The sequence below is a fragment of the Amborella trichopoda genome, chromosome 10 (genome assembly GCF_054954075.1).
Source record: "Amborella trichopoda isolate Santa Cruz 75 chromosome 10, AtrichopodaSantaCruz75HAP2 v2.0, whole genome shotgun sequence".
NCBI classification, from domain to species: Eukaryota; Viridiplantae; Streptophyta; class Magnoliopsida; order Amborellales; family Amborellaceae; genus Amborella; species Amborella trichopoda.
Window position 1 is genome coordinate 32,108,326 of NC_142345.1, and position 10,600 is coordinate 32,118,925.

The following is a 10,600-nucleotide window of genomic DNA, read 5'->3' on the forward strand; positions in this document are numbered from 1 at the left end:
AAAAGGTTTAATAAAATAAGAAGGGAAAGGGCATTACTTAGTGGATGAAGTTTCTATAATACCTAATCTCTATGGAAACCAAATAATGCCTTATCTTAAATCCTTGTATTGAAAGTACTTTAGGGAATTTCCCAACCGACAATAAAATTTGCAAGTCAAAAAATCGTATAGATCTTGTGGATCTTTGAACACTTATTTTTAGGACAAAATAAATAGTGTAGATAATTTATTAAAATTTATATTATTATTAAAGTTTGAAATTTTTCTCTTTTTTTTTTGCCAGAACCATGATGTTCAAATCGAGATAATAAGTTTTAAAGATTTTTCAATACTTAAATTACAAAATTTGATGAGTCATTAGGCGGGTCTTTACTTATTGGAAAATAGTTTGATACGGTTGCAGCCCTATTAAAATAACTAAACCCTTACCGCATAATTCATCGATAATTGCAATTCAAGTATTAGAAAACCTCTACATCGATCATCTCAACTTGAGCATTATAGTTGTAAAAAGAATTTAGGATTTCAAATTCTAAAAATAATACATATTGTAACAAATTATCTAGATCGTGCATTTCACCCTAAAAACAAGTTTCCACAAATCCACAAGACTCTGCGATTTTTTAGTTTCAAATTTTATTATCAGTGTCAAAATCAACTTTAGAGCCATCACAGATATTTCTGTTGCCGAAAATACTTTCCAGACACATCAATTGAAGGTGAGGATTTATTTTGTTTTCATAAAACCTAGGCCTTACAAAAACTTCTCACCTTACTTATTTCATAAGGATGCAGCCCTACCAAACTATTTTCCTTACTCGGTAACCAAGTACACCAACACGAAACCGGAGGCACAAGCTCCAGTTTTCTAACCGTTGATTTTTCATTTAATATTATAAATATTATTATTTTATGTTGATTCCCTCGAAACCTCGAGAGAGTGAGAGACAAAAATGACAGGATCAATCGTCAATTGGAGATCTACCTCGAAATAGCCGATCGACGGGTGGCAGCCACCTAGAGTGAACCGGCGGTATCCGGTGAAGGAAACCGGTGACCGGTTTCATCCGGTGGTCTCTCCGTCAACGAGGTAACGTCACGTCAGGGAGAGAGATGACGGCGCGGTCTTCGAGTGGTTCATCGGTCAAGAGACTGGGCAGGCCCAGAAATCATAGAGACAAAGGACCAATTACTATCATGCCCTCGTTCTTTTGGGAGACATGAGGCGGATTTGTTGCATAATTGCCCTTCCGGCTTATTTGGTAATTGACATGCTTCGCTTTTGGACTTTGGAGATTACGAAAATCTAATGGGATTTGGGTTTGTTCACTGCCATGTTAGATCTTCTTTGATGATGACCAAAATATTCTGTATGCGGGAGTATATTGTTTATTTACTCCCTCAAGTTTGGAAGTATTAAGTAAGAGAAAAAGGTAAATCATGGGGATTTGGGCCCTACTTTTTAACAAAAATGGAGTTAGAGGTTTCATCATAAAACTCGTTCCTACTACCACCCCTAGCCCATTATCAAGAAGTCTAGAGTATTTTATATAATAATGTCAGATTCGTTCTAGAGTCTTTTTTGGTTTGGTGAGAAAATAGAGCAATTCGGTGTTTTGGTCGATTTGAAAGAAGATTTTAGATTTTTTTAATTTCGTATAAATAAATTAAATGTATATATAAAAAATAAAAAATAATTTTATATGATTTTTTTTTGTTGGCTGAAGCACACCCGAATATAATCGAAACAACTCGAAGCGACAGCATCAGACTTCGCTTTGCTTCGTTTTATGCTTAAAATATGAAAGCTTCGACTTCATAAGCCGAAGCGAAGTGAATTTACTAACAATTATTTTATGTACTGTTGATATTTCTCACCATAATTTTGATATAAAAATATTTGGGGTTACTTGGAATCCCACATTTTTGTTATAAAAAATATTTGAAGTCACTTAGCTATATTCTTTGAATATATAATATTGTCTAAAGTTTCACATTTCCTTAAGGCTCTGAATGGTTTACAGATGTGTTACATTTGGCACTTTAAGTTTTTGATGCTCATATCTATGTCACATTTTAATACATATTTATATCTAGGTCAGAAGACCGACACATAGAAAATCTAGCTTGGAAAAAAAGAAATTTGGTGGGGCTTATATAAGGTGTCCACCGGAAACAAGCAAAGTAGAGTGCACTTTCAAACATTCCGAGAAGATGCAGTTTTGGTGCCGGATATCCGTCTCATAGCATGAAAATATATTTTTACCCCAAATTATGAAATTTAAATATCATACACACAATAGGAGACCTATAACATTCGGAAATCTTAAAAAAAAACAATTCAAATAATATATTACAACAAAAAATTGTTTTGTATTCACTTGAAGGATTCTCTTGAATTTTTTGATTGCATTTTGAAGATCTCCCTTGCTTTTGTAAAGACTTCTTCAAAACTTTTTCCAAAAAAAATAGAAAAGACTTGTATAAAAAAGAGAAAATTGCAACGGCACATGAGAAAAAGAGAGGGATCATTGAAATAAAGGAGGCCAAGAGATGCCTTAAAAAGTAGAAAGGAGCTTTCAGCTTTCCATGTCCAAGTCTAAAAGCAAGGGTGGAATTGTAAGAGGGGTAAAAGGTAAGGTGCGAGAGGTTTCTCGTATCCAATTCAAATGCAAATTTATGATTCTGCTAGATTTACATAGATTTAGAGAGAGAAAGAGATTTAGAGAGAGAAAGGGTCTCTATTTATAAAGCGAAGAGACGGGGTCAGGGAGGTGGAGAGTCGGTTTTGCAGTTGCTGAGACTAATTTTTTGGTTTTGTAGAGAGAGAGATAGCAAAAATTCCTGGTTTTGTAGCGAGAGAAAGTAATGGCAAGGAAGATGTTTCAGTTAGAGAGAGAAAGTAGTTCTCCTCAGCTTCACGTCCTGGCCGTGGATGATAGCGTTGTAGACCGCAAGGTCATCGAACGCCTCCTTAGGATCTCCTCTTGCAAAGGTAAAAACTCAAAGAAACCTTCACTTTCTCTCTCTCCTCTCTCTTTCTCTCTCTTCCTGTGCTGAATTTTGGAATCGGGTTGCAGTGACGACAGTGGACAGTGGGAGAAGGGCACTGCAGTTTTTGGGATTGGATGAGGAGCAAAAAACTGCAGATATCGATGTAAGTGAAATTCAATCAAAAGTTCAGAACAAGTGATATTAATATGTATCCATAGCTGTCTCTCTCAAACATTGCTGAACATTTCTTGATTTTGATGAGTAAATCATGTAACAGATTGATCTCAGACCTTTCTCCATTGTTGGGTTTCTTTTCTCATGTTTTTTGTTTATGGGTGTGAAGGTAAACATGATTATTACGGATTACTGTATGCCCGGGATGACTGGTTACGAGCTGCTCAAGAAAATCAAGGTGTGTTTTTCTCTCTCTCTCTCTCTCTAGACTCTCTCTCTCTCTCTCGGCTTTGTGATTGATTGTGTTTGGTGTTTGGGTGTCACAGGAATCGTCAACATTCAGGGAGGTTCCGGTGGTCGTCATGTCGTCGGAAAATATATTGGCTCGAATTGACAGGTACAATATCAAATACCCACTCTTTTTTAGTTTTTATTAGATTATTTATTTATTTATTTATATTTTTGGGGTATGGGGTATTTAAATGGTTGGATTAATGACAATTATAATGTTATCATGGGGTGATTTTATCAGGATATTATATTATTAAATTTATGGTGATGAAGTATGTTCATTTTAAGTATTATGAAATAATTCTTTGTTAACATTAGAAAATCTTGATTGAAATTATATGCCACTAGAAACATAAATATGTTGAACATTTTTTAAATGATGAAGTTGACAATAATGTCATGTGCAAATCAAAACTTGATTTTAAAAATCACTATCCAACCTAGTAGTTTTATCTTTCATGGTCATTATAAATTCTTTGCAAATTGGTCCATTTTCCTCATTTTCAAATTTATAATTTTGCTATTTACATTTCATACATGATCTTGTTGGAAAAGTTTTTCTTTTTATTTCTATTTGGGAAGTCCTAAAAATTATACTAAATTGATTTTACCTATTACCATAGCTATTGCTAGCATCAATTGCTCAAAAAAAAAAAAATTCTTCCCTAGTACCTAATATAATTCAGTTTGTACTCTTATGCATACGATTATTATCATTTACTCTTTTGTATTCAAATCCCATAAAAACATTTCTAAGTTTTTATTAGTCAAAACCTGAAATGTGGGTAAAATATTAGCCATTATCCAAAGAATTTCGTATGAAATTTAATGCCTAATAATTTTTTTAAAAAAAAATAAATCGAAGATTGATATTGTAGAACCATCGATATTCAATGAAGTGGGTATTTTAAGGAAAACCAGAATGATATTTAAAACATCGGGAAGACCAATGTCAGTATTATCATGGGGTAGAAGCTAATTATTTATTAATTTTTGGCCCAAATTTAAATTGCAATTTGAATAATTTTTTCCTATTCTTTTATGGCTGAGAAGGTGCTTAGAGGAAGGAGCCGAAGATTTCATAGTGAAGCCTGTGAAGTTATCTGATGTGAAGAGATTAAGAGAATATGTTGAGAGGAAAAGAGAGAAAAACAACCACAATCACACCAGCAACAAGAGGAAACCTGATCATTCACTCTCTCTTTCTCCTCCACCATCTACAAGATCAAGAACTCTTCCAAACCCAGACTCATGATAGGCCTTTACTGTGTTTTTCCCTTATTTTTTAGTGGTTTTCTGTCATTTTTTTCTGTTTTTTTTTTGGATTATTTTTTGGAGGATGGTATACATCTCTTAGAATATGCGCTGCATTGTTTAATGAGATCCTGTGCAGAAACAGAGCATCATGTTTTGTACAGAGTTCTTAGTTTGAGAAAACATTGGATTAGAAGAGAGAATTGGGTTGATATACAAATAAGAACTGAGTAAAGGAAAATATTTGTTCGATTTACTCGCCTTCGCCCTGGTTTCGAGGATTTTAGAACTTGAAACACAACTCAAATTGATTTCAAATCCATGAATTTGGAACATTAAAAAGAGAAGATCTTGGGATCTTTAATAATTGTCGAAATCAATCCAAAGAAGATATGTGAAGGTTACGCTGAACAGGAATCGCTGAAAACATGGAAGAATCAGTTCAAAAAATGTGAAAATGGCACGAGTTTTCCTATTTGACAGACAAAATTCAGTTTTTTGTAATATGAAATTGAAAACTATTGTAAACTGAGAATCTTAAATTTGTGAGTGATTTTGATCGATTTTTGAATCTTTGTATGTTTTTATCAGCAATATAATGCTTATGATAAGATTTGGGGTCATCAAAACCCAAATTGAACAACATTTATCACGAAATGGTCAGGTTTTTAGGGTTCTTCGTTCATCAAAAAAATTTTGCCAATCTCTTCCGTTTTTATTTATCCACGTAATTAATTGATTATGGGTTATTTTCAATCTAACAAAGTTATCTACAAAAGCTTTCTGTTGATTCTCATGTTTAACAAGTTTAATCATCTTAAATTTTTCGATTTTGAGGTTCTAACCGTGATTTTTTTCCTGTTATACCTCGATTGTTCTTGATGATTTTTATACGAAATCGGAAGATTTTTGGCTTGTTTTGAAGATTTAAAAATCAGCTTCAAGAGCCCTATATAAATTAGTTTGTTTTACTATTTTCGATTAATTTCATGCATCAAAGAGCTAACATCAATTTTATTATTTCTCTCTAATTACTTTATAGTTTTTTTTTTAGTTTATTTTGAAGCTCTCTTGAAATCATCTTCAAAAGCCCTATATAGATCCGTGGCCTTTTTTATCAAATATTGATTGATTTTGTCCGTCATAAACCTAATATCTATCAACAATAAAAAAATTGTTAAAAAAAATATTTTTCTCTAATTTATCAACAATAATGTTCTGATTATTATTATTATTATTAAATATTGAAATAACTTGAAAACCCTTATATTGCTTTGAATTTTTTCCAGGGTTCATTAAATTGTATCGGAACGGTTAATTGGACATGGGGTCCAAAAGCGGTTTAACCGGCCTTAACTTGTAAACCAATCTATTTAACTGTTCTAACCAGGTAAGTCCTGGGCGGAAAAAAAAGTGTTGAAAAAATAAAAAATATACAAAAAGAAATCTACTAAAATATGAAAAACATATATAGAATGATTTAAACAAAACACATTCAAATGAAGTTGAAAATTAATAAATAAAAAAAAAAAGAATTTTAACAAATCTATTTTTGAATTAAAGTGAGTATTAATGACAAAAACAATTTTTAATATTTATCATAATGTAAAAAATATTGAAAAATTCATTACAAACCAAATTTCTTATTTTTAGAATTTATATATATATTTTGAATTTGTTTTTAAATACCTGCCAATCTCCAAAACCACCTAAAACCAGAATTGGCCAGTGGCCGGTTTTGATCTAACCAGGCGGTAGCGGTTAGATAGCCCGGTTTTTCTAACAATGGTTTTTTTTGCTTTAATATTGATTGGTTTATAACATCATAGAGATGATATCATAGTCATATTTAATTAATGGGAAAATATCTCATTATCTTCTATTTTTAACTTCTATATCTCATGAGATCCAAGAATTGAAAATATTACTTTTAAGCAAAAGGTTTTCAACTTTTCTATCTTACAACCCCCTGACCCCTTTGAACATAAAGTTTTGACCCAAACAAACATTAAAATGACACCATATTCAAACTCCATCTCTCTCTCTCTACTTCTCAGTAAGATTACCAGCCAAGGGGTTTAGCTTGAGCTCGAATGCGAGCACACCTTCTTATGTGTGAGAGAGAGATGGAGTTTTAGAGAGAGAAAGAGATGGAGTTTGAGTTTAGGGAGAGAGATGGAGTTTTGAGAGAGACGATGATGTGTGTGAGAGATGGAGTTTGGGTTTTAAAGAGAGATGGAGTTTTGAGAGAGAGACGATGATGTGAGAGAAAAAGAGAGTTTTAGAGAGAAAAGGAGAGAGTCATTTCATAAGTTGTTGAGGTCAATAATATATAGTCAAAGGGGATCGGAAGATAGAGTCTTTTTGCTTAGAAGTAATATTTTCAATTCTTGAGTCTGATCAGATATAGAAGTTTAAAATAGGGGATAATAAGATATTTTTCCTTAATTAATTCTAAAAATAAATGTCGCTTTTATTAGATTGCATGTGGATTTTTATCTCTTTTGGAGTTTCATATATGTAAGATTTTTTTCCTTTTTTTTAAGAGTTATAAAAAAAGAGCTCCAAATAAAGTAGTAAATATGAAAAAAATGAGGGGTCATTTTTTTTAGAATTCAAGAGATGTAAGAACTTTATTTTTTAAAGAGTTAAGACTAAAAGTGTTCCAAAAAATAATTTGTAGCCCCCTCCCCCAATCAAACTCAATACCTCTTATAGACTTAGGCAATATAATTATTTTTTAAGAGAGTTATAGAAAAACGCTCCAAAATAAATCCAAGCCATTAAAAAATATAGAGTTAAAAAAAAAAAAATTTAATAGAGTTATGAAAAATAATCGTAGGGGAAGTGGGATCCCACAACGTTCCAAAGGGCAGGTAAAAGACAAGGGACAACACGCTATCACATAGCCAGCGCACAATTAGTGATTAAAATCAATTGCTCGTTTTATATATACATTTACTTTGCATGCTTTTTTGTTTAATAAAAAAAAAGAGCTTGACTCGGCCGAGTACATCGCCTCGGCAAGGGTCCGAGTATCTTGGCCAAGCCGATGTTTTGAACTTAAGTTACGATTTAGAAAAAGAAAAATGGGTGCAAGAATTACTTTTAAAGCTCGAAATTCATTTTTGTTTTGTCAAATTCAAGATTGTTGCGTTCGAGATGGTAGACATTTGAAACTCTTGATACAAAATCCATCTTAATATTAAGAGGAAGGACCCTACCCTACGCTTAGCTTAATTGGGATTCCTTCACTTGCCTTATTGACAATGTTTATTGGTGTATCATCATGTGTGATTTTGTTCTGTCATTCTTGGACCGGCCTTGACTGGACTAAAGGGCCCTAGCCCAGCCCTATTATTGGATGAAGTGGCTCAGCTTGGCCATATTAATGGGTTGGACCAAACTCGGCCAGTGAATATTAATTTTTCTCTAAATTCATAAAATTATAAAAATGGTCGGGTCCATCCCAGCAAAGACCCATGGCCTGGTCTTATACACCTGGCCCAGATTTCAGGGCTAGGCCAGGGTGCTTAGGCAAAGTTTAGTAGTCTAAGCTCGAGCAGTTCTTGCGCTGCTATATAAACTACATCTCAAGAATGTAAGGACCATTTAAACTTGGGTTTGTATAGAGCCTAGGATCTAAACAATCAAATTTGAGCCTACCCTCAAATAGTATCCAGAAATATAGTTTCAACACTGAAAATCTTTGTCATAACCTTAAAATATATTTTCATCTTTATTTATAAAGTTTAAAGCTTTAAAAATAGCGTAAATCGACAACATCGAGGAATATTTGAACATTTTTTCAGACTAGCTAATGGAACATTGGTTACATGACCCTTGTAAATATATTGCAAAGATCAAATCAAGATAAAAAAAAATTATAAGGTGTCAACCTTATACTATTTTAAGTAAGGTGCACCTAAAAATTCATTTAGACATAGTATTCGGATGTTGGAAAACCCTGAACTTCATAGTCACCAATATCCAGATCAAGAACGTCTTCTTTCTAACGGTCTCTCTCATACAAGTCATGTACCTTGATCCACAAAACTTGACGAATGTCTCCATCAATACATGGTGGAACACATTTTCAACCAACGATTATCAATAGTTCTGAGAGCCTTTCGGTCCAATCTCTTCCACTCATCTTCAGTCATACTTTCATGCTTCTGTTCTACCTTTTCAATGAGTGTGTACAAGTCCTTACAGTATAGAAGATCTTCCATCTTTGGCTTCCATCTTGGTAGTAGAATCTATCTTTAATCCATATATACCAAGCTTTCACACTCCTCTCTTCTTTTCACCAGTGGTTAGGGAGATTCACCGTCTATCAAGCTCCCACCCTATGTCAAGGTTTCGTCGGCGGTCAAGGTTCCGCCCGCTGTCAGAGTGCCGTAAGCAGCCAAGCTCCCACTAGCTATGAAGGTCTCATCGATGGTCAAGTTCGCACCTGTTGTGAAGGTCTCATTGGCGGTCAAGCTCCCACTGGCTGTCTACTCATCGACAGTCGAGTTCCATCCAGCTGTCAAGGTATCACTATCAGTTAAGATGAGTCACTGGCAATCAAAGTCATTAATTGTTAGCCAAGATGGTCACTGACAATTCATTGGTCACGACCTTCTTTGCACAATGGCCACTTATCCACAGTTTGTGACTGAGGTTCTCCTTCCTCGAGATTCTCTCTCGCAGAGAATAAATTCTCTGTGTAGGTTATTTCTCTCGGACTTTCTCTCTAAGAGGCACTATTACAACTCACAGGAACTCCCTTTATCTTTCTCACTCCAACATGGTTCTCTCTCTTTTTCTTCTTCTCTCCACAAGAACGATCACTTTTCTCTCTTGCAACAAAGAGGCACACACAAGAAGAGGAATACGTTAACCATTGGAAAACTTGAGCCCCCTACATACTTTTGAATTTATATGGGTCAAATGCTTTATCTTTATTATGATAATCCCCAAAACCTCCACATGAGGTTATCCTTTTATGCAAATTGCATATTTAGATGTTCAAGAATAGAGCTAATTAGAATTTGATTTTATTTTATTTGATTTTATTTTATTTTTATAGGGGCATAAGTGAAATTTCTTTATTTTACTAGTTGAATTGTGACTCAAGCGGTAAAAAAGGTATTTACTTGGAATTTAGTGGGTTGCTATTTTTATGGATGAGCTTTTCCTTTAAGAGATGTGTTAGTATGGAAGAGTAGATGAGGATGGGAAGTGAGAGCAAAAAGAAAACTCCTATTTTTCATGGGGGTTAAGGCTTCAAAGAGAGATTTTTAATGGAGGGGATCTATGTGACAAGGAGAGATGGAGGTAAAGATATTTCTTTTAAAGATGATATAGGGTAGAGAAGAGAGGTAAGTATGGAAAATGGGAGGTTTAGTGACTTTGGGAGAGATATTCATGGGAAGTTATATAAGGAGATAGTGTATTATTTTAACCAAAGAGAAAGACGTGGGTTTATGGAGAGAGAGAGATTTGGATATTTTGTAGAGAGTTTTAATGAATGAAAAAAAAACAAGCGTTTTTTTTTTTCCCATTGTTTAATTTACAACCACCACCTTATTTTCTCCAATGGATAAGTAATGTGGCTGGGTTAAAGGGAAACTCCTATTTTCATGGGATTAAGATTTAAAGAGAGATTTTTAATGGATGGGATCTATGTGACAACAAGAGATGAAGATAGAGATATTTTTTCTTCCCATGGCTTAATTTACAGCCACCTTATTTTCTTCCTATGGCTTAGTTTACAACCGTCTCATTTTCTCCACAGTTACTTAATTTTGTTGGTTTTAAGATTAAAAGAAGACCAGATTTAATTTCTCGAACTCCTTTCGCATTATTTGATATCAGAACTCAGTTTGAAAAGGGTTAGCTA

At 33.7% G+C, this 10,600-nt stretch overlaps 1 protein-coding gene across 1 annotated transcript; it reads left to right on the forward strand.

The window, feature by feature from the left end:
* The first annotated feature begins 2,776 nt into the window (after window positions 1-2,776).
* Window positions 2,777-4,969, forward strand: LOC18446743 (two-component response regulator ORR3). Its single transcript, XM_006856853.4, has 5 exons — window positions 2,777-2,995; window positions 3,081-3,157; window positions 3,338-3,406; window positions 3,495-3,565; window positions 4,513-4,969. The coding sequence occupies exons 1-5, from the start codon at window positions 2,869-2,871 to the stop codon at window positions 4,712-4,714; spliced, it is 546 nt and encodes a 181-aa protein (XP_006856915.1). The 5' UTR covers window positions 2,777-2,868; the 3' UTR covers window positions 4,715-4,969.
* Window positions 4,970-10,600: the final 5,631 nt, after the last annotated feature.

Excerpts from the sequence above, each read along its gene's own strand:
- LOC18446743 (XM_006856853.4), top strand. The coding sequence starts at position 2,869 with ATGGCAAGGAAGATGTTTCAGTTAGAGAGAGAAAGTAGTTCTCCTCAG. Across the intron at positions 3,158-3,337 it reads AAAAAACTGCAGATATCGAT|GTAAACATGATTATTACGGA; the intron begins GTAAGTGAAATT and ends ATGGGTGTGAAG. Across the intron at positions 3,566-4,512 it reads ATATTGGCTCGAATTGACAG|GTGCTTAGAGGAAGGAGCCG; the intron begins GTACAATATCAA and ends ATGGCTGAGAAG.